The sequence below is a fragment of the Xylaria bambusicola genome (assembly GCF_022495145.1).
Source record: "Xylaria bambusicola strain CBS 139988 unplaced genomic scaffold F5B22scaffold_4, whole genome shotgun sequence".
In the NCBI taxonomy this organism is placed as follows: domain Eukaryota; kingdom Fungi; phylum Ascomycota; class Sordariomycetes; order Xylariales; family Xylariaceae; genus Xylaria; species Xylaria bambusicola.
This window is the reverse complement of record NW_025953557.1, coordinates 871713-894160: the sequence shown is the minus strand read 5'-3', so window position 1 is coordinate 894160 and position 22448 is coordinate 871713. Positions and strand designations below refer to the sequence as shown.

General features: G+C 49.6%; 7 protein-coding genes across 7 annotated transcripts; 2 read left to right on the top strand and 5 right to left on the bottom strand.

Moving 5' to 3' along the window:
• Positions 1 to 3861: 3861 nt before the first annotated feature.
• Positions 3862 to 5235, top strand: F5B22DRAFT_642573 (uncharacterized protein; the record flags this gene model as incomplete). The annotated part of the gene is made up of 1 exon (XM_047978143.1): positions 3862 to 5235. The coding sequence occupies one exon, from the start codon at positions 3862 to 3864 to the stop codon at positions 5233 to 5235; it is 1374 nt and encodes a 457-aa protein (XP_047834924.1).
• Positions 5236 to 6165: 930 nt separating this feature from the next.
• Positions 6166 to 8000, bottom strand: F5B22DRAFT_348332 (uncharacterized protein). The gene is made up of 5 exons (XM_047970949.1): positions 7843 to 8000; positions 7115 to 7773; positions 6997 to 7057; positions 6450 to 6894; positions 6166 to 6361 (listed from the first exon to the last, which is right to left on the bottom strand). The coding sequence occupies exons 1-5, from the start codon at positions 7889 to 7891 to the stop codon at positions 6283 to 6285; spliced, it is 1293 nt and encodes a 430-aa protein (XP_047834923.1). The 5' UTR covers positions 7892 to 8000; the 3' UTR covers positions 6166 to 6282.
• A 580-nt stretch (positions 8001 to 8580) lies between these two features.
• On the bottom strand, positions 8581 to 9348 carry F5B22DRAFT_658387 (uncharacterized protein; the record flags this gene model as incomplete). Its single annotated transcript, XM_047980117.1, has 1 exon — positions 8581 to 9348. The coding sequence occupies one exon, from the start codon at positions 9346 to 9348 to the stop codon at positions 8845 to 8847; it is 504 nt and encodes a 167-aa protein (XP_047834922.1). The 3' UTR covers positions 8581 to 8844.
• A 401-nt stretch (positions 9349 to 9749) lies between these two features.
• F5B22DRAFT_642570 (uncharacterized protein) lies at positions 9750 to 10302 on the bottom strand (the record flags this gene model as incomplete). The annotated part of the gene is made up of 3 exons (XM_047978142.1): positions 9750 to 9938; positions 10006 to 10055; positions 10146 to 10302. 3 exons carry the CDS (start codon positions 10300 to 10302, stop codon positions 9750 to 9752), a joined length of 396 nt encoding a protein of 131 aa, XP_047834921.1.
• Positions 10303 to 12579: 2277 nt separating this feature from the next.
• F5B22DRAFT_633647 (ornithine decarboxylase) lies at positions 12580 to 13917 on the bottom strand (the record flags this gene model as incomplete). Its single annotated transcript, XM_047976865.1, has 1 exon — positions 12580 to 13917. The coding sequence occupies one exon, from the start codon at positions 13915 to 13917 to the stop codon at positions 12580 to 12582; it is 1338 nt and encodes a 445-aa protein (XP_047834920.1).
• A 1505-nt stretch (positions 13918 to 15422) lies between these two features.
• Positions 15423 to 16180, bottom strand: F5B22DRAFT_347000 (uncharacterized protein). Its single transcript, XM_047970944.1, has one exon. The coding sequence runs from the start codon at positions 16026 to 16028 to the stop codon at positions 15636 to 15638; it is 393 nt and encodes a 130-aa protein (XP_047834919.1). The 5' UTR covers positions 16029 to 16180; the 3' UTR covers positions 15423 to 15635.
• A 3329-nt stretch (positions 16181 to 19509) lies between these two features.
• Positions 19510 to 22176, top strand: F5B22DRAFT_633646 (ferric reductase like transmembrane component-domain-containing protein; the record flags this gene model as incomplete). Its single annotated transcript, XM_047976864.1, has 4 exons — positions 19510 to 20048; positions 20125 to 20698; positions 20819 to 20983; positions 21076 to 22176. The coding sequence occupies 4 exons, from the start codon at positions 19510 to 19512 to the stop codon at positions 22174 to 22176; spliced, it is 2379 nt and encodes a 792-aa protein (XP_047834918.1).
• Between the last annotated feature and the right edge of the window lie 272 nt (positions 22177 to 22448).

The window sequence follows — 22448 nt, the reverse complement described above, 5'->3', positions numbered from 1 at the left end:
AGATGAGGTTCGTGATAGACAAGTGACCCCTGAATACAAAGTGACGACTGGGAGCATACACATGCCATAAGGAAGTTGTTGGCATGGTCCTCAGATAGCGATGTTGATGTCCAGTCTATCTCTCTCCGCCCCTAACCCCCACCCCCCCTTTTCCTCATGTATCTATTTTCTGAGCCTAGTACCATTTGTGGTACATCCCGTATTCCAGACAATCGGCTCCGTGAGAGGTATGATCTTCACAGACAAGATTAGGACAATATGGTGTCTCGACATAGTCGGAATCGCACGCTGTTCTCCAGCAGTACACGGCCTCTCCGTTCAGAGGACCTCGACCGCACGTCAAGCAATAGTACCACCAGCGCCACGCGTGACACATTACGTAGGATGATGATGATGGATTGGTCTCGTAGTCGAATATATAGATTTTGCTATTGAGGTTCTTAAAACTGCGCGTTTCTCTAGGCGGCCGTCAGGTTCGGCTTCTGCTAGCTTGATCAATATGTGCGGAGCATAGGTCGGCAGGTACTGGGGAATGGGATCACCATTGCCACCGTATAAGTATCTATCGGGTGTTCTCCAGGCTATGTCTTGATCAAGCCCCAGACCGTCAAGCACAAGCCATACGATTATACAGAGGCATCTTGCATGTTTCGCGAGAAAATAGCACGAGAGGGATGAGCACGATGAAGATCTGATCTGATCACGCTATGTATGCGATTGGCGTTCGCATAGTTGATTGCCTCGCACGGAATACATATGGCTGGATGGGAAGGTAAGTATGTGAATATATAAGATATTTAGATAGAATTGTAATATATAATATACATGCTGTATAGTATAATATGTGGCCATCGCAGACAGTCTCTGGCGATACCCCTCCCCCCTTTTTTTCATGACGTCCCTCGCGTCTACGAGCCGATGCGACTCTCGTGCAGACGCAGCAGGGGTCTTCTCCAAGGCAGATCCGAGGGCCTGGCCTCCGAGGACGAGTTGCTAAGTGGCCACTGGTGAAAGAGAAATGCATAATTACGGTTGTGAGATGGACAGAGATGCCCAATGGACACTGATTCGAACATGGCACGGCTTGTCAGGCCACATCATGGAACGGGCTAAGCTCGTCTACCTTCGGCCAGTTGCGGCGGGAGGCGGATGGCGCCACCTTGGCGTGGATAAAGCGCTTTAGGTAGGTGATCCATTAGGTAGGCAGATCAATCAATAGATGGTGTTGGGTTGGGCTGAGCTGACGGTATGGTAAGTAGAAACAAAGATGCTGTTAACACAGCTGTTGGCAAGTTGTATCTTACATTTCCATACATGATTTATCTGCCAAGTCTTGTAGTTGTTCATATTCGAGGTATTCGAAGTGGATAGAATTGCAACATGAACTCCTGATCTGATGATGCCCGAAATGCATGGTTGGACTAGGTATGGATTACAGACATGTAGGAATATGTAAATACCTACTCTAAGTAAGTACCTAAGCGAGCTAAGGTACATAGATGTACCCCACCTTGAGTTGTCTGGCGCTAGCCTTGTATGATCTAGCAGTAACTACGTATGGTAAGTGCGCAGCATTAAGCCCTCTAGGTACGAAGTAAATATGATATACCTACTTAAACATATATATATATATATATATGTGAATGCTGTTCAGAGGCCTCCTTAAAGTAAAGGATATGGCATACTAGTACATTACTATGTAGGTGCGCCATTGCTCGCTGGCTAAATTCGCCGACGTTAGCCTGTGAGCTGGTGGGAAAACGGATGCATTTTGCGGCAAGTGGCCCATTCCATCATGAAACGCTAATGGCTTTTGAGCACGCAATACATGCAACCACTCTAAGTACTGTACGTATGTAGGTGGAATACTGTACTACCTACTACTGGGACACAGGCTAAGGGGCAGTCCGGGGAATACCGGTAGATTGGGGTAACTGGATTGTGCTACTACGTACCTAGTAAGTATATATACGTACTTATGTATGTATGGGATGTATGTATGTAGGATTTGCTTTGGATTCTCGACTAAACTCGACAAATAAATAAGAAAGTATATGTGTAACTCAGCTAGTCAGAGTTGTCTGCTGTTGGAGTTTCTTCGCGTGTCGCGATGCACCGGCAGCCAGAGACCATAGGGCACATGACGTAAGACCTTTGTTCCAATGTCTCACCTCTCTGCTTCTGGACTTGTGTCGACAAGCATGATTTGCATGAGGGCAGAACGCTCATGTTAAACATGGTTGATCAGATGACAAACCGAGGGAGCGATTCTTGAGCAGTGAATCTGTGTAGGATGTGCTGACCGCTATGATACGCAGTTAGGCAGTTCGTTTCAACATCATAGGTAGGTAACCTAAGTACCTACATATGTATGTTGGGAGGTACCTACCTACCTGTACGCCTCGTCAGTACGGTGTGTAATTGGCACGTGAAAACCACTTACTGACAGCACCCACTTACCTAGATAGGTATTTAGGCTATTCCATAAGAGGATTAATCCCATCTACCTAGTTTCGACAACCGTTTTGGACCTTACATTGTAAAAGTACCTACCTTACTACTATGTAGGTATTTGTCTGCGACTGTAGGTAGGTAGGTAGAAGATTTCATACCAACCCCGTGAACATTGAATACTACCTAGGTATGCTGTAGGTTATAGGGACTAAGTACCTAATGGGGCATGGAAATGCTACCTACCCCTAAGACAGACGGACAGACAGACAGACAGGTGGCTGTTCAAGAACCCGCTGTACAGTACATAGGGACATAGCATACCTACCTACATAGGTAGGTATGGATGTAGGAGCTGTTTAGGAAAGGCAGGCATCTGCTATCGCTACCGTATCGCTACATCGCTACGTCGTCTGCTGCTGCATGCTGCTCTTATCAACGGAGAGACATCGTCACCAGACCCCTCCGAAAACTGGCGGCTTCTGTAGTAGGAGATGGCAGCTTTTAACGTTTACAGGCCCCGCACTCTCGCATCGCTACTTCCTGCATTCGGTGGCCCATGGGCCCCTCCAGGTAAGCCCCTCCACGCACGTAGACCCGAGTTTACTAACATCCACACATTTGCTTGACATTTGGTCACCACCCGACCTTGCACCGACTTCACACAATCAGTCTTCGCCCATAGCTACCTGCCACCAACTGGCACTGGTTTGTATCCGTCTACCAGTTCCTCACTGAGATACCACAGCATCGTTTCCTCCGTAGAGACCTCCCATATTGCCCTCGGTAAGCCGTCCCGCCCGGCCTCCACTCCATTGCTTCTCCGCTCTCGGTGTTGCTCTGTCACCGCCTTCAACTCGGCCGCCTGAGGTTCAAGTACTTATTCACAGCCATTCGCGACACCTTCAAGCCTACAATCAGTATTGCGTTATCATACCTTCCCAGGTCCGAGTCTCCGTTCTTAGGTGGCGTGTACTGAACTTGTGTCTCTCAGTCCGACTCCTGGTGAGTATTTGAAGGCTTCTTGCTAGTCACCCCATCTCCTGTTCTTCCAATGCAAATGCTGCACTACGGCTTGTGAGCCGAGAAGAAAGTAGTGGATAACGGCAACCACCCCCATACATTTTCTCACTGCTTTACTATTTTCCCCAGCATATCTTTCCTGTCCTATTTCAATAGCCAGCGTGAAACGCTAGATTAGCCCTTGTAATTGTAAAGCTGACTTCTACCGAGAGGACAGCAGTTTCGGCCCGCCTTCTGGCACCCTCGACTTCTCGACTGGTCTACTTGGCCTTACGCACTGGACCTAGCCCCGAGGCAATACTCAGTTCTTAACGAGGTAATTACGAATACATAGGTTCGTATACGCAGATGTCACCCGCCAGGCGATCGTCCCGGCGGGTAAGGAGTATGGATGATGAAGACGGCGACGGAGGTATGGACAGTCCAACTGGGGGGAAATCTATTTCAGGGGCTGTTCCTGGTTTGACGCCTTTGCGACCCGGACATGTGAGCGAATTACCACAAGAAATCGAGACAGAGAGCAGCGTCTTGATGTCTACACCCCAAGCTGGTGGGTCCTCAAGTACCTTGTTGGGTACACCGACTTCATCTAGAACCTTCACACGGCCCACTCTGAAAGGGTATTTCAATTCCATTCTAGTAGAAAATCCATCGAGTCGGAGCCAGGCGCAAGATAGACTGCGTTTTGCCATTGCTAGGGAGGGTGTATCAGCAACAATCTCTTCGCATCTAGAGGAGGCTCGAGATATTCACTATGAGCCAATAGAAGCGGATGACATAGATGTCCAGGAGCCACAAGACGATGAATCGGGAGAGAACAGCCATCCGACGGTAGGGGGCCTCCGTATTCCCCGTCGTTCAGATCGCATTCGCGCCAAGAACGGAGCGACTCGAGAACCGTCCCCATCGACAGCCCTAGCAGCTGTCTCAAAGAGTACCAACAACCGGGTGCAGAAAAGACGGAAGAAAACTGTGATAAAGACCAATTTGGGCACCGGAACACTTCGTCGTTCGGCTCGTCTCGCGAAGCCCCTTGACGTATTCCACAAGTACCCCGAGCTCCCGGAGGAGCTTAAGTTAATGGTTTGGGAAGCTGCGATCCAACCTCGTCTGACATACATTTGCAACCGGTCATCGATTCTTGGGCATGCCCATAGTTTCGGTATACAAAACAAATTTCCTACTTGGTTCATGGCATGCCAGGCATCTGTGTGGGTCGCCATGCGATGCTATAAGAAGCTTTTTGGACAAAAAGACATGAGCATACACCCATCAATAGGAATGACCTTGCGCCCCCAGGCTATCAATACTCAGGTCGACATCGTCGTCTTTGAGCCATGCCATAACGGATGTCGAGGCTACTACTGCGCCCAACAATACAGCCGTGAAGACCGAGATACTGTTGAAAGACTTGCAGTTCAGATTGATTCTCCACACCTCCCGCCGGGTTCAGAGCCCGGCTGGGCCACAATCTCAAAATCATGGCCGGGTGTGGAGACGCTCTTTATGATGAAACCAGCAGTTAAGGGGCTGGATCAGAGTGACAAAGCCATGATCCGAATCAAGGAAGGTGATCACGAGTTGGCTTTGCGTAAGGGATTCGAGGCTTGGAAAAAGGACGCCGGAAAGAGTTCCAAGTTAACTACACTAGAGTTTGTTCGAATAGTGGAACAGGAACCGGATACCAAGAAGCTCCAAGATCGATATCAGTCAGTCGAAGATCGCAAGACCGGATCCGTTGAGGACATTATCCTCGGTTAGGTGGTCAGCCGTAATGCCACTGATACCGGAGTGAGAGGCATCAAGTTATTTTAGCAGGATCTCCACCGCGAATATTGACATGCAAAGGCGTTTAGGCTAGGGCGTTAGGTACTTCGTTTCCTGATACCCCGGACTGTGAAGCTACACAGTGATTCGATACATACGTGGGGTAGTATTTCGGATTTCAGATAATATTGAGAAGACATTGCAAGGCGATATGGGCCATTGGAGACTAACATGGTGCTTTATAAAGCTTGAGGCTGCTCTGTATACCGGTATGTAGAAGAGCTTCAAGGAAACAATTCTGCAAGATACCCATGACCTAGGTACGCTAGCTCTATCAAGCCACATCAAGGAACTGTGGCTAAGTTAGGTAACCTACTCAAACACCAGTACATACCTGTACCTAGAGATTCTTATCAGATACCCACTGCACAATACCTAGTTCCGATTGCACCAATCAAAGAAGGGGTCCAGTACTTGCACTTACTTACACAAGTTTACCTACCTACCTCGGTAGTAATAATCCTGATCTTCTATTTGAGAATGACACGCTTTGGCTAAGGTAGGCCTCTTGGAGGCCATTTTACAGAATGGTTATGGGATATATATATGTTCAACTTCCTTTCAACTTTCCTATCTCTCTCTCACTCACTCTCTCTCATATCTTGTCTCGCACAGGGTTGCCGTTATTGCTTGTTGGTCTGGCACACTCTCCCTGTCGTCATGAGAGGGAAGAGTACGGACTTTTCTATCCCTAGGATACCTAAATTTCGCGAGTGCCTGATCACGCAGCTATGTACGGTCACTTGACAGCATTGAATGGTCTTTGTAAATCGCTATGCCATGATTTGGTTGACTTTTGATAGGAACTACTATTGCAACCTGGAGGACGACTGTATCCATAGTACTATATATATGTTGTTCTGTGAACATCCAAACTACGAATAGACTACCACGAAACGACTAGATCGCCGAACCTCTCTCTGTCTCTAGATAGAATGAACAAGTCTTGCCTTTGATGTTCGAGGGGGGCGGGTAATGTCATCACTTCTTGGATAGAATGAGGATCTCGCCCTCGGCGGCATTATCACTTCCTACGAAGAGACCTCGTCCGGCCGGGTCCCTAGAATCCATACTCGTTAGTAACCGGCCTCCCATTTATATAAACATCGCGGAATGATACACTATACGAAGGTAGGTGGGTGGCTTACCAAGCAGCAGCGGTGAGTCTGATGCAGTTACTATTGGTCAGGCCGTTCGCAGTGCACCCGCCCGGGTTCGGCGCAGAAAAGATGTCCTTGTAGCCCGACTGACTGCTGGCGGGTGCTACCGGGTCGTAGGCGCCGCTCGATAGTCGCGTAAACGGCACCTCGACCACCTTGAATCCCGTCGGCGGCTGGCGGTCCCACGACCCGTGGAATGTCACGTACATGTTGGTCGCGTTGGTGTCGAAGGCGTTCCAGATGGGCGCGCTGTGAGCCTGGAAGGTGAGGCGCGGAGGCTTCGACTTGCTCTCGCAGTCGGCGTGGCTGGTGACCCCGTTGCCGGCCGCGAGCATGAATTGCTGCCCTGTCTTCATCCCGTTCGTGGGGCCCCAGACTGTGAAGCAGGTTGGGTACCCGTACCAGTTGTTGCGGTCTGTCAGGGGGTCGCCGACTGATTGGTGGTGGCTCGAGTGTTAGCATTGCGTCTGTGTTGAAAAAAGCGGAGGGAGAGGGTAAGAAATATTGCTGTTATATGTATGGATACAACACTTACGGTTGTTTAGCTTCTCGGCGGGATTATCGGTGTGAATGTCCTGGCCGTTAAGTCTGAAGTCCTGCGATACATTCTGTTGGTTCAAGCACATTTAAAACCTAGGTAGAACCTTACGCACATCGCCGCTGTTCTCGACGCCCCATACTATGCCAGCTGGGTCTTGGACGAAGCCGATCTCGTTCCTCAGGCCATAAGCAAATACCTCGCCACCCGTCTTGTAGGCGTACCCGCTCGAGGGTGCCTTGCTAATGTCGAAGATCTTGATGATGGCGCGCCCCGTTGAAGGCTGCGCCGACTGCATGTCAAGGTTGGAGTTGGATCCAACCTGGACGAGGATCAGGTTGGGCTGCGATTTGACTACCATGACGTTCCGAGTCGAGTGAATACCGGAGTCTATGCCAGTGACGACAGCTTTCTGGTTACTGACTGTCTTGGCAACGGGGTCGTAGGTCCACGACCAGACGGTCCGCTCACCGCTCGCGTACAGCGTCTTACTGTCGGGCGTTAGGGCAAGGCCGTGGTTCAGCTGCACGTTGCTGATGAGCGTGCTCGTTTGATTGATGCACCCGTTGTCGCCGAACGTGTGGACCGAGATGCCCTTGCCGGCCTCCGCGACCAACATGTGGCCATTGATGTCCCAAGTCACCGTCCTCACGCCCCTAAGTCCGCCGGCGATCTTCATCACCGACCATCCCGACGCCACTGTCCCCGGGAACCGTTGGTTCGAAACACCGCTGCAACTCGTGGGCAACGGAAGCTGCTTTACTTCGGCATGGACTTGACATATGGTTTATGATTAGGAGGCGGACAATGCATACAGGGAGAGAAGGATGATGGATGACTTACCTGCGCCTAGCAAGGCGGCAATGCCCGTGGCGATTTCTAGCAGACGCATCGTGACTTACTTGTCTTCGTGTGTCTTTTGGTGCTGTAAACTAATTCAGAGTGTCTGAGTAATACGACAACTCACGAGACTTGTCTCATGTAGCGCCCTCTTTCAAACGGCCACGACTGTCATTCGGCAGAAGTGCCATATTTAGTACAAAAAACTCCAGAAAGGCCCAGTACAACTTTTAATATGATCGGTGTGAAGGCACTGTGTCGGCAGGGTCAACTATGTTGGTTCATCAATATACGAAAGCTCGCGGCAAAATAGTCCCCTGAGGCGTGATTGGTGCCGGCAGATGCTGCCCCAACACCATCTATGACTCCCGACGTGCGTACACCATCGACGTGTGGGGGGAAGATCTGTTTTCGTCTGGGAACTAGTATCCAGGCAATTTATATGACTGGCTAGAGTGCTGAACACACTATGGCTCATCGTGTGAGAGCTTTTTTAGAAACTTGGGTCACGGATTACGTCGTTGCGTGGAGAGTTGATTGTGCCCCCCCAACCGCTCTCCTTTTCTAGCGAAAATCATTTAGCAGCTGGATTCTTCCTGATTCTTGCCGACACTTGGCTTATGCACGGCACCATGATTCCGAGCCTCAAAGTATTAGTTGCTAGGCTTCACATTTGGACTGTAGAGATGCCCGTGACGTGCTGTTGACATCTTTGACACCCATCGGGCGCTGATTCACAAAGTAGAATGGAATTTTAGGATGGATCTTGACTTGCATAGGGGCCGAGCGATGGAAATGTACGGAAAGAATAGAATTTAACCATTTTGATACTGGAAACTAGAGAAGGATTGGACGAAGTCAAAGATTAAATAAATAGAAGACTGAGCAGGGATAGAAAATAGCAATCTAAGATTTGTCTAACTAGAATTTTCCGTTAGCAAGGGTAAAAAAACAGTAGTATACCTCGGATATAGATGCCTAGGATAAAAACTCGTCAGAGGGGTACTATTCTTCATCACTACTTTCGACCTCATCCGGCATCTTTTGGAGGTTTCTGGCACCGTAATCCCTGATTAGATGTTCGTAGCATTTAGGAATTGGCATTCCAAGAGCTAAGCTAGCGACCAGTGAAGCGTGGGCGAGGGCCTCGCCTTCCTCATACTCATAATCAGGGTAGAATGCGTAAGAGGCATTATCGCTCGACTGATAACGAAGAGTCGTGTGTAAGTGCTGCCAGGTTTCGAAGAGAGAGTCATGGGTTTTCGAGAAAGACGCGCAAGGACAATACTCCTTATCATGACGAAACCAAACGTAGTGGAGAGGGAGCGCCTGTTTCCACTCTGCGGTACGCAGGTGGACATAGATGGGGTCGGGCAACGGCCTTGTCGCCGCAATGAACAGCTGACAGTCTGTATCTGGATTCGTCATGACTACCGTGTGGTACGGTTTCCCATCCCTTGATTTACTGACCCTCCCGTTGGATTTTAGGAGGTGTAATTCAGAACTCATATTGAAGGCTTGGGTGAAAAGTGAACAGAACTTACTGAAGCGGAACTGGAGCTGACTTAATTATTTTCTACAGGTATGAGACTCAAGTTCTCGATTACTGTCTATCGTTTTATGTTTGGCTTATACTTACAGCTACAATTGCTTTGTGATATGGAGACAAAGACGGGCTTTGAATGATATATTGAGCTATAGAGAGTTGTCATTCAAAAGACGAATAATGGCATCGGCAAGGCAATAAAGAATGACTAAATTAATTCATCGCTAAGTGGCTGTGAATAACTCTCTGCTAGTTGAGTCCGTTGACGCTGCATCCACTCCTTGAGATAACTGTGTCATAACTACATTAAGAGCCTGCTTATCAAAGACTAACTTGTCAAAATATTGTCTCCCCGTGTCGGCACCTAGGCGCATGTCACTTTTGTAATAACATAATCATCCTTGGCAGGTGTCTCGCCGCCGACGAGGTATGTTCCCATCCACGTCTCAAGGACAGCGGCGATTGAATCCTCAGTATGGTAGTCTGGGATCATGTTGGCCTTGAACATAACGGAATAGGGGGCCTTGGTCGTGTTTCTGGTGTCTAAGTAACTCTGCGAGCTGGTAAGTAGTGTTCTAAGTTCTTGACTAATTGCCAGGCGAGGGCAAAGGAGCTCTTACCGATGAGAAGTATAGTGAGTTTGTGCTCTTAGTCCACTTAGATAGGGTGCCTGGAGCCTAGAGGTTAATGAAGCTCACGACAAGAGGTAGTTGAAAGCACTGGGGTAAGTGCAAACGGGGGTTCAATATGGCCGGCTTACTGTAGAGTATGTTTGATGCAGCGTTTTGAGGTTGATCGAGTGTAGGAGATAGGCTGACACGACAGCCCGAGCCTACAGCATCTTCTCTTGATGTGAGAGGATGTCCCTGAACAGCGGCGAGGCCGACGGAGGCCAGAACCGCGGTGGTGAAGCGCATGTTGTTGTTCGATATATAGGATGAACAAAATGTACTCTGTGAAGGTGATCAACTGGGGACGATGCTTGTGTTGGATGGTGTTCAGTGTCGATCTCCTATGCCTTCGTCTAGCGATCCGGGCAGTATCTGGGGTATAAGTACCCCCCCTCCGCTTATATATACCCATATATCCTATACCCACCCTTGGTAAGACGATGAAAGGACGTTGCATCCCATCACACCCCTCCCGGTCAACGACGTCTCGGTGGATACGCCGTTTGGCTACACTGGACTTATCAGCCACGGCTATAGGCCTTCATCTGGGAGACCAAGTCTTTTCACCTTAGGCGGTGACACGCTGTACGGAATTGACAGGCATTTACTATTTGGAAAAGACCATCACCATCCCATACGGCACCCATGTCAACTATCCTTTAGAGGTTGCTATCACATACGCACGGTCACCGGGGGAAAACATGAAATACTTACGATTCCAAGTCGTTATCGAAGTAAGTGTATATATATATATATATTTATATGGAACGGAAGTTGGCAGCCGACCAGACACGTGGGACGATTGTAAGTTCTATCTTCAAAGCGCACTCGACGAAGTTGGCCTTCCCTGGTCCCAGTGATGTGGGATGAACGGGGCATAAGAGCGGATGAACAAATGGGGGATGACTGTGCACCGGCTGTGGTCCCAGATTCTGGGTCCTGCCGTCAAAGCGCATCTGACAGCAACTTCCTCTTGCCTCTTGCCTCTTGTGGAATGTGGGATGTGGAGTCTGGCCACGACGTCACCCATCGTGATGCATCGTCGCGGCGGCGTTAGCCGGTTGGCCACCTCACAACCACAGCTCAAGAGGCCTTGGGTGCTTACTAGAGAGCAGCTTATCAGAGTCGGCAGAATGCAGCCAGATGACCTTGGATGCGATTACCACGTCGGGGAGTTGCTCTCGGCTACACAAGAACGAGTGCACGAGCCCAAAAGTTCCAATGGGAGGCACAGGTAGTCTGTCTGTCTGTCTGTCTGCCTTTTGCTCGCCAACAATCTCACATGCTTACAAGTTACAACGACTACAACAGCAACAGCAACAACAACACCAACAACAGGCATTAGATGCCAAGTATGTAGGGATACCGGTACTGCAGGTATGTAAGCCAGTTGGTTACATAAAGTACGGAGAACGGAGTAATTCATCGGGGCTTCTCTTCTCCCCGTGCATGGCTGGCCTCAACCTAGACTCGTCTAGGAAATGATCGGATAGAGCGCCGACGGCCCTCGAGGCAGATCTCGTTCAAGTTCCCACCAACCCGGGAGGCATAACAACCAAGCTTTTGATGTGCTTGCACAACAACATCTGTCATCTGATCGTCGTGCCTCGGCTGCACTGGCCCGCCGGATGACAGACAAGGAGGGGGGTGAGCTTTGTCCCTATTTTACTATAGGCCAGCCCGTGTTGACAAAAAGATAGAACTTGGAAAGTTGTGTTGGTTGGCACTTAGCATAGCCTGCTATAACTATCAATATTGGAGTCAACCACCACTACAATATAAGTCCACCACCGTCTCTTGTACTACCTATAGTAACTATATCTTATAACCGTGTACTAGATATGTAGGTAGGTATTTAGGCTATTCGTGCCAACGCAAGGCTATTTGTACGCAAGGCTACTTACAGTACTACTCTACCATGTATTGAAGCAAGTAGTCCTATGCGGCGAGTTAGTTGCCAAGTGAGCAACAAAACTTTCCACCTGCCTGACTCGGCACCCGTTCCTCCGTCGAATGACTACTACCTACCTATACCTACAGTTGCTTGTGTTGTCAAGTCCGTACTTATTTGATGTTACTTAATGGAGCATACGCCCCTCCTGCTGGCTACCCCATCTCAGGTCCGCAACTGCTCTGATACTAGTACGCTGACGGTGAGGTATGCCCGCATCTCTTGAAATCCACGGTCGAGCTACGATTGGTCTACCCAGGATCTATAAACGGGTGATTTAGAATGAGTCTAATGTCCCCCTCAACGGACATATCTCGTCTGAAACGCAGTGATTGGGCTCTCACACACGACGTGCCATCAATATGGAGTTGTGTCCTAATAACAGTTTATTGAGTGCGTCTTGGAGACTGGTAAGGAATGACTACTGTATAGGGTTCTCGGCAACATGAGTATCCGCCATGCTAGCATATCGCTGCACAGCATCTAATCTAAATTTGGTCTATCACGAAAGAAAAGGCTGCCAACTCCGCTTCCACCTTGTGAGCTGGGGGCCGTGACGCGCCCTTCCCCTTCTAGAGTCGCATGATGGCCCTTGCACCGGGCTCACTGCAAACATAGATGACATCGTGCGCATCACTGAAGCCGTTGAATTTGGTCGCGGAGCACTTCGTGTAAGCGCCCATGTCCTCGAAATAGAACCAGTCACCAACATCGAGCTCATGCGCAAAATGGATCGACTCGGTGATGCGGTCAATACCATCGCAGGTCGGACCCCAGATCGAGTACTCGGCGCTAGCACATGTGCCCTTAGGAACGGCATCGGCAAGCACACTATCATAATAGGTACGAGTACCGGTGCGTAGAACCTTCGCAATGGGGTGCTGATGATCAAACATGATGCTGCTAAAGTTTCCATAAAGGCCATCGTTGACGTAAACCATGTAACTGGTCTCGCCGGTGACGGGATTCTCGATGGAACGGCGCGCGATAATGTTGCAAGCGATGGTGAATGCCGACGACACGTAGTAGCGACCAGGCTCGGCGATGATGTTGATCTGAGGTGGGAAGTACTCGTCCAGAGCTTCGCGAAGAACATGGGCCATAGTCTCAAAGGTGTCACCCGAGAAACCTCCTCCCACATCAAGCGTCTTCATCTCGAAGCCATGAGCATATCCCTGCTTGAAGACAACATCGGCATCTTGAACGGCCTTTAGGAAAGCCATGGGGTCAGAGGCACCGGATCCCACATGGAAGCTGACGCCGACGACGTTGAGTCCGAGCTCCTTCGCTAAACGGAGAAGATCGTCGGTCGCGTCGAGGGAAGCGCCGAATTTCAAGCTTAGACGACACAAGCTCGACGAATCATCGGTGAGAATGCGCAAGAAAAGCTCGGCACCAGGGAAGAGCTTGGCGATCTTGCGCAGCTCATCAGCATTGTCGAATGTCATCTGCTTGACGCCTTGGTTCGCAACGAATCGGACGTACGAGTTAGTCTTGCAAGGCTGCGCATAGATGATACGCGAGGGGTCGACGCCGATTGCAAGGACCTGCTCGATCTCGGCCTTGGAGGCACAATCGAAGCCGGTACCCAGACCAGCGAGAAGCTGGAGCACTTTGGGGTCCGGGTTGCACTTGACAGCGTAGAAGGGCTTGACGCGGGGAAGATTCTTCTTCCATCTCATATGCTGACGGTAAACCTCGCCAAGATCGCCGACGAAGAAGGTGTCCTCGTCTCCGGGATCACAGGATTCATGGTCAATACTCTCCACGCGCTGGCGAAGAGCATCGCCGATCATTTGTTTTGCGAGGACAGCGCCATGATTATGGTCAACAGAAAGATTCTTCTTAGTAAGAATCGGATTATTCTCGAAATAAGTCGGGGCAGAATAGTCGACGAGAGCAGTGGCCATAACCATATCCTCCAATGTAGAGCGAATCGCTTGGAGACGAAGAAGAGATTGGGGTATCGTCGACGTGTGAACAAGCGAAGAGCCGGGGTACGCAGAGGTCCTTATCTAGATATGTCGTCGCGGCTACCTACACGCAGGAGAGGTGGATAGCGTCGGCGGCAGGGGGAAAAAATTGGGTCACTGGGAAGGTGTCCTCTGGTGTTAGGGGGGTCGAAAACGGTAGCTTCCTGATCCCGAAGCGATCTGACGAGGTCTCCTCGACTCTCCCTCCGCAAGAGGAAGAACCTTAGAACTCGTCCTATGCGGCAGCCGATGGGGTGAAGGGATGGCGGGAGTCGGTTGAGGAGTGTCGAACAAGAAAGGAGTTCGGCGGTCCTTAGGCGATCTCAGCAGGCGGTGGAGGGGGTCGGGAGTTGATGATGTGGAAGGATTTGCGCAGGCTGAAATCTTGGTCAGAAACAAAGCTCACGGCCGTAGAAGCCGTGGTAGCTGCGGTGCCTTTGAAGAGACCAAAGGCAAGTCAATGGAGAAGAAATATGTCCCAGTCGGTGAGGGATCAATCGCTGAAGCCTGCGTGTAACGGGACGGGCAGAGAATCAGGGGACGAGAGAAATGAGACGTGGTCTTGATGACTGAGTGTACGAGTTTTGAGAGAGGTTTGAGTTGTGTTGTTTGTTTTAGGGGGGGGGATGGTGGTAGTAGTAGTAGTGTAGTGATGATGAGATGATTATGATGGGGAGCGAGAGAGGGTGGTTTGGTTTTTTGTAGCAAAAGCTAGGTAGACGCAGGAGGCTAAGCTGGTTGCATAGCCCTCACAAGGAGACTAGTGGTGGTTAGGTCGGCCACTGCATGGTCAGGGCAACTTCTTTTTTTTTTTCCTGCGTGGTGGGGTCGGGGGAGAGACGAGGGCGGGGCAGATCGGCCACAACTGTGGGGACGGGGAGACCTGGGTGGGTGACTGATGTGATTGGCCAGGGATGCGCATTGGGAAGTAGTGACGTACTACCTAGGTATGTATATACTATGTACTGCAGCCCCAACACCACGGCCTGGGTGAGACAAGCACAGGATAACCTACCTATGTTGTGTACTCTGTGTACCGATATTCAGGCACAAAAGGATGGATGCTTGGGATGGTCGTGAAGAAGATTGACCAATTGGAAAATCCCGTACCTGTCTTTGTTCAAGACACACTAGGCCCTACAAGCCACGCAGCTGTGGTGGCAAGTATGCTGAGTATGTTGTTGGCGCACAGAGGCATTCACAAAATGCCGGTACACTACAGTCGGTAGTAGGTACCAGCAAGCCGAGTCGATACCTATACGAGTCGATATACGAAGTAGGCGAGATAGGCAATATACAGCGAGAGAGATGGGACTGTGTCCTGCGTCCTGTGCCTTGCAGGAACAGACTCTCAGTCTGACAGACTGGCTGGTCCCTAATACAAGGTGGGCGTGTGGTCGCGTGTAGAATGAAAGTGTGTAGACGAGGTATATAAGATAAGGTATAGATGGAAGAGGTCCGGGAACGCAGCTTCAACAATGGACGACAACGTATGCCCGTTGCCTGTATCCTGGGATGACAGGAAGAGGAGATGCTCTGGAAGCGAAACCACAACACCTTTATACCTGTCGTCGTTGTCGTTGTCGTCGTCGCCACCGCCGACTCTCACCACTTCCTGTTCCTTTTCTATTTCAACCCTCCTATCACTCATCCTCTTACTCCCTCCGTCCTACCATCCGTCCGTCCGTCTCTCTCACTACTACTGTGTATCTAGCTCTCACGCGCGCTCTCTCTCTCTCCCTCTCCCTCTCCCCACAGTCGGGCGCCGCCCCATCGGCATTTCTTCTCGATGCAAGTTGATACAAGCTAACCTCCAACTTGTCAATCAATACTGCTGCTTGTGTCAAGCTGATAAAGCCAGTCTCCAGTCTCCATATATGCTGTGAAAACTGCAACCTTGCCAGGTGCGACACCGCTCTTCCTCCACGGCATGCCTTGCGACTGGCCCAGCGCCCCCCATCCCTCTCGACTGTCCATTTCTCTGACCGCAATTTTCTACCCACCTTTTCCATCTTCATTGACTTGCCGCCGTGACTCTGTCCGACCATGCTTGCATGAAAGGGACCCCGCCGCCTTAACCACGCCAGGCTCTAGATGCATCTCCAACTCGACAACCACCACTCGATGAAATCGGCCCTGTTATCACTAGCGGTCGCAGCGTGCCAATATCGGCCCATCTTCACCATGCCTTGAAATTGAAATACGACAAGTCGATAGCGTCAGCATAGTAGGCCTACGTTCGATCTCTAACTGTGCCGTCGACGCCTACAGCGACTTGCTTTAGGCTGTTGTCCTCTTCTCGTCCAAATACAACGATGCTCTCTATGTCATGATGTGGTGTGTTGTGTTGTCATGTTCAGCCGCTTCCGACATATTTTCAAGCTACCCCAATCTCTCATCGTGCGAGTGGCCAATGAGCTCCCCAGACACCTCTGTTTCAGCAGCAGAAGATGCATGCATGTAGGTACAGGACCTGTACACCAGCTCCCGCGTACGTCGGGGCCTGCTAATTTTTTGTGTGATTGGCTATCCGGCCATGCGTGTTTTACAATTGGCTACCCGAAGAAATTACGAGGCATTAAGGTGTTTGCAAGTTGTTGGAGACATCTTCTAGAAGGCTTCAAGCTACCTCAATTCGGTAGGTAGCTGGAACTCGACCTTGAAAGATAAGCCTCCGGCGAGTGCGGTTAAGTGGAAAAGGGGAACAGAGCGGCAACGTGGAAAGCTTGGCTTGATGAATGCCACGGGGTCGTCCCAACCAACCATTCTCGCATCACATAGACGACATCTAGCCAGCGTGTGTTACCTTACTTACATCATGACTATGTGACGATTTTCAAAGAAAGGGGTGGATTGACCGACAGCCCAACCACCCACGATCGCGCAAGTCGCGTGGTCATACGTATTTAGGTATGCTAACGAGCTTCCTTGGCTGAGTTTCGTACAGCCATTTTCTAGCTGGCCTCTCCTATATGAAGTAGTATACCTGGCCTAGTACCTGGGTAGACCTACTCGTGTCTATCTAAGCCGCACAATAGCCCGGAACGGCCATGGCAATAGCCCCAATAACTAGAGCAGCACTATGCACTATGACACATCCCACAATATATAGTATCGTTCATTATCCAGGTAGGCTACATAGCTACCTCCAGGTCGGATGGTATGGTTTGCGGAAAAGCCAAGGAAGGAGGCACGCGTAGACCTTGAGTCATTGCTTAGGGAGGTCGACAATTATGGGATTGAGTGCCTAATGTTACCTCACTTTCACACGCCACGCCCCCCAGGCGGCCTAGTCCAAAAGGCAATAGATCGAAGTCTTGCTTTAGATGTTGGGAAACCGGGTTCCCCTTACCCAGATAAGCACAGGAGTCGAATCAATGCTCGTGCCATCAATACAAGATGTCAAAGTTCCTCTAACCGAAGATGACTATACTGCATCGAAGGAAACCTTTCGCAAAAACAGCGTATCTCCTATGCTCCCACATACCCAGACCCCCTCCCTTCAGCCTTGGCCGCCATAACATTGGAAGCGGGTGGGCAAATAGGTGGAAGCACACTTCTCCCGTTGACGATGCCGAACTTCTAGGTTACCACCGGCTGTTATGGGATGAGCGATGATTCTGATATGGAGTCAGATGATGACGACATCGAACTTCCCGAAGCTGCATTGAACAAGAAGTTCACCCCAGGACTGGGCAAACCCATGGAAAGGACTCCGAGGGTGATCAAGATAGCGTTGAACCTTAAGAAGATGCTGATGGTGAACATAACGAAGGCACATTACATACGCCTGCTCGATTGACTGGCCAACCGTATGGTCAGAAGTGGTACTTCGCATCGAATGGGATTGGTATTGTCTAAGCATGCCCGTCAATTGTACGAATGTCTTGCCCGTTGAGGTACCCGAAGTCCCCTAATTGGTAGACAACAGTCATCTGCCTTCCCCTGAAATCGATGGGCCTTGAACCTAGTGCTTGAAGTAAGCCGTTAACTTCAAAGCCTAGATTTTGGATATATGCTGACAGCCACATCAGATCTAGTTGCGGTCGCAAATAATAGTTCGATAGCGGATGATCGTTCACAGACCCAGGTCGCTCGAACAAGGATAGAAACCAAGGGGGGTTAATTTCCTATTACCTCTTTCGCGATGAGGTAACTCGAGCTATAGATATCGTCCAGGAGTATCATCGACCTCAAGCCCAGGCTCTACCAGGCACATGCTACGAGGTACAATCGGATGACGCTGGGCAAAGTGACGCCGTCCTCAAAGGCCTAAATCAGAAACAGTTATACAAGCGCACGATGGCGGTCACTTAGAGTTGGATAACCCTACAATCATTTCCTATGTAATACTCGGGTTTTATGAGTAGTACAAGCATCTCGTTCCATCGAGCATTTTAATAGCCTCGTTATATTCATAACACATTCCTGTTGGACATTCTTGCGATCCCAGACAGACGTGAATAGTATCTGCTATTCGTCGAGTTTCTGCACCACTCTAACACAATCGCTTTCACTTGTGCCCACTAGGACTCAGCTACCACGCCGTCATGCTTGCGAAACATACGTTGTGCTTGGAAGCGATCCCATCCAGGACATCGAAATGTCATGGCAGTGATGGCAAAAGCTGTCATTGAGATCTATCGTACTGGATTTGATACTACAAGGTTCGCACAATCCCTTACAACCACACAGCAACACATGGGTTCCGGTTCACAGAGGGTATGCGGGGGGCATTGCTCCGCCTAGTCGAGCCGAGGAACCTGACTATACCTTTTGCCAGGCCCGGACCTATTGACGCCGGATTACCCCAATAAGTTCGCCGGTGACTGGCATAGTCGCGGCGTAAAATTACTCATAGCACTGTTCGTGTTTAGCCGTCTTCACACCCGGATCATAAACTAGCTCATTTCCTCTCATGGGCCCCTCCTTCCGTCTAGGTTTCAGGATGAATGGTGCATTTGGATTGGCTGGAATGTGCTCTGTTGAATAGCTGAGTGAAATGCCGTAGAATAATTTCCTAAGCTGCATATTGGACTGTATTGTGTCTGGACTGTAACTAACGGTACCTAGTGAGGCTCGTATTCAAAGGAATGAGTGGCCTCTCTGTTTTTCCCCGGCTTTCGATATAACCATGGCTTTATAGAAAGGCTTTTGAGATATCCCGGCGAATTTATATCGCGTATAGGTATATCATTGGCAATCGTTACTTATTGGTGAACTCTATGCTGCTAAGCATTTGAAAAACATTCTACAAAAGGGCGGCTGCGTGGGTATATGAATAAATGAATGGAGTATACATCAATATTATATACAAAATCTCTCGACTTTAGTGAATATTGACTATTGATGTGGATCATATTGGTTCCTTCACGCTCGTATCTTGCATTCACCTTTATTCGACATTCGTTTCGTGGCTACACCAAAAGGGTAGTGACAGTTTGAAGGAAAAAGCCGGCTATCTCACGAGTTGCTGTTCGAGGCGCGCATATTCGACTTCGCGGTTTGTCCAGGCACAGCTCATCAGCCATGATTTCAACATTCTGGATCCTGAATCTATGTTTTCCCCTGCTGATTCAGGATGTCTTTGGAGCTCAGCATGGCATCATTGGTTTTGGTCGATCCTTATACGAGGACTCATGTTGCCTAGCTTGTCATGATGCTCTTTCCTCTTTATACTTAGGCTGTACCACTTTCCCTAACCATCACAATATGCCTGGTATGGACACAGGCATGAAAATGGAGATGGATATGATGGGAACAACAAGCGAAGACTGCCGAGCCTCGGATGAGCCGTGGCTTCAAACGATGGCGTATTGTATACAGAAGAGGTGCGGCCATGGATACACAGAGGACCAGCAGGCCAAATGTTTTAGTGTTCATGCTGTGTCTGGTGCCTCGAAGCCGACCTTTCAAGATTGCTTACCAAGCGCGGCGCCTACGGTCGAGCTGCCTCGTGATGCGGCATGGCTCAATAATACCAGCTTAGTAAATGCTGATCTTTATCATGCGACACATGGGACGCTTGAAGAGTTTGCAAGATCAGAGTACCTTCACACAAGATATTCGTAAGTTCGGTCTCCTTATACCGGGAACCCACATTCGAATAGCAACAAAGAGTACATAATAACACAATTTCTACAGGATTATTCTCTACCTTCTTGTCATCGGTGCCTGTCTCATCTGGGGAATCAAGAAGCAGCTCGCAAGTATGTTCCCTCTTGCCTACCGAAAAGTACGCAGCACAAAGCTGGCACTACGTCTTCAACACTATATCGGTCTACCTGCTTTATTCGGATCTCATCATCTGCAGCCACTCCCAGCGGATTGGGGCTATATACCTAGTAGAGCGCTCAGTGTCTCCATCAGCATCTACGTCGCTCTAAACATAATATTCTCGTCTATATCCTTCGGGAGCTTCCAACCGAACGTATACTTCCCTTCGCAACGATTCGAACTCTGCGAATATGTAGGCAACCGAACCGGTACACTGAGTCTTGTCAACATCAGCATTGCCATATTATTCGCTGGGAGAAATAACCTCCTTATCTCGATAACCGGATGGAGCCAGACAACGTTTCTGACGCTACATCGCTGGGTCGCGAGAGTGGCTACGGTACAGGCTATCGTGCATTCCGCTGTTTATACTCTGCAGTATGTCGATCCTGGATACGAGGGAGCGACGTCTTACTCAGCAAAAGCGTCCGAACCATTTTATGTATGTATTTCAGTACTTCTAAGTTAATAATACCATGCGCAGGGCTAGAGCCAACTTGCAGCATACCTCATGTTTAAACTGGACTGATCCGTTACGGACCTTACTGACTGTTCGCCATAGTGGTGGGGGATTATCGGAACCATAGCCTTGAGTCTGGCTGTAGCGTTCGCCATCCTCCCTCTTCGAATAGCAGTCTACGAGGTCTTCCTAGCGGTTCATATTGTTCTTATTATCCTTGCTTTACTCGCATGCTGGTACCATCTGGTTCCCCATTTCGGCTTCAAGGTCCGTCTCAAGGAATTTACCTTCCTGTTTCCTTGCATTGAATCGCTGTACGTTGAATATGAACGCCCGCTAACATTTTTATATCTGCACAGTACGGTTACCAGGTTTGGTTATACATTTGTTTCGCATTCTGGTCCGCCGATCGACTTGCAAGATTGACTCGGATCGTCTATTATAATCATCTGGGGCATGCGAAAGCAATAGTTGAGGCGATCCCGAATTGTAATATCCTCCAAATAACCGTATTGCCACGTACTATGCGTGGAATTGGGCCCGGCCAGCACACTTTCCTGTACTTCCCTACGCTGGGAAAATTATGGGAAAGTCACCCATTTAGCATTGCCGCGTGGGATACACATAAGCCGCCAACACCCCTCGTTTCCACGTCTCTCTCGACCTCGAAAAGCAACAACGTTTATTGTGAGACGAAGGAGTTGGGCACCATATCGTCGGGGACAGATTCTATCCACCAGGTGAAACCGACGACCAGACCTTCATTCCGAGAGACAGTGCCATACAAGACGCGGGAGAATGATAGCCCCTCCTTTCGACTTCTGATCAGAGCGCATTCAGGAATGACCGCAACGCTACTAAAACACCTTTCCTCGCCCACTCGCATTCCGAGTGCAGAGATATCCGCCTATACAGAGGGGTACTACGCAGGCCACCATGCCACCTTCCAACCGCTTTTCACAGCCGACACAGTTCTCTGCTTAGCGGGCGGTCTAGGAATTACACATGCACTAAGTTTTGTCCAAGAATACGCAAGCAGGGCGCCAGCAGAGGATGAAGGTGAAAGAGCGGGAGGAAGTCGCGGTATGATGGGGAGGACCAAGAGATTTATCCTCGCTTGGTCTGCGAAGGAAGCCCCTTTTATCGAGCACGTGCGGACAAACTTCCTTGCCAATGTGCGAGGGGTCGAGTGTTGGTTCTGGTACACGGGCTCTGTAGACATCGGAACGCAGAAGACAGACGAAGGAATCAGTGGCTGCACACCGACAATAGATCATACGGTCACGGTTGGCCGGATGGACGTCGTTTCTGTGATACGGTCGACTCTTGAAGCCGGACGTCAGACTGCGGTTCTGGTTTGCGGACCTGGCCAGATGGCGGATGAAGCGAGGAGGCAGATCGTTAACTGTGTTAGAGATGGCTTCTGTGTAGATCTACTTGAGGAGGCATTTGCTTGGTAGCCCTCGCGGCCGACGGCGTGTATACCTTACTTAGTAAGATTGACTTTAATTCATGATGCTCCTTATTGTGCAAATATTGCAGTTCTCGAACCTCTCCTTCTCCCGAGAAGACCCTCGCTGCAGACCCAGCCAAGATGAAGAAGTCGGGAGCGAGATTTTAGAATCCCGGGTGCCAAACATTGTACTTAGTATTTCCACATGGACGCGGTGGTGACGTTATGCAGGATTAAGCAATGAATAAAAGCTCGGGGTTCGGTTGGTTGCGGTACTTG

What these genes read in the sequence shown, in the direction of transcription:
- F5B22DRAFT_348332 (XM_047970949.1), bottom strand. Translation starts at nt 7,891, where the DNA reads ATGCGTCTGCTAGAAATCGCCACGGGCATTGCCGCCTTGCTAGGCGCA. An exon ending in TGCCGCCTTGCTAGGCGCAG is followed by an intron (nt 7,774 to 7,842) that starts GTAAGTCATCCA and finishes CCATATGTCAAG; the next exon opens with TCCATGCCGAAGTAAAGCAG. An exon ending in GCGTCGAGAACAGCGGCGAT is followed by an intron (nt 7,058 to 7,114) that starts GTGCGTAAGGTT and finishes AATGTATCGCAG; the next exon opens with GACTTCAGACTTAACGGCCA.
- F5B22DRAFT_347000 (XM_047970944.1), bottom strand. Translation starts at nt 16,028, where the DNA reads ATGGTCGGACAGAGTCACGGCGGCAAGTCAATGAAGATGGAAAAGGTG.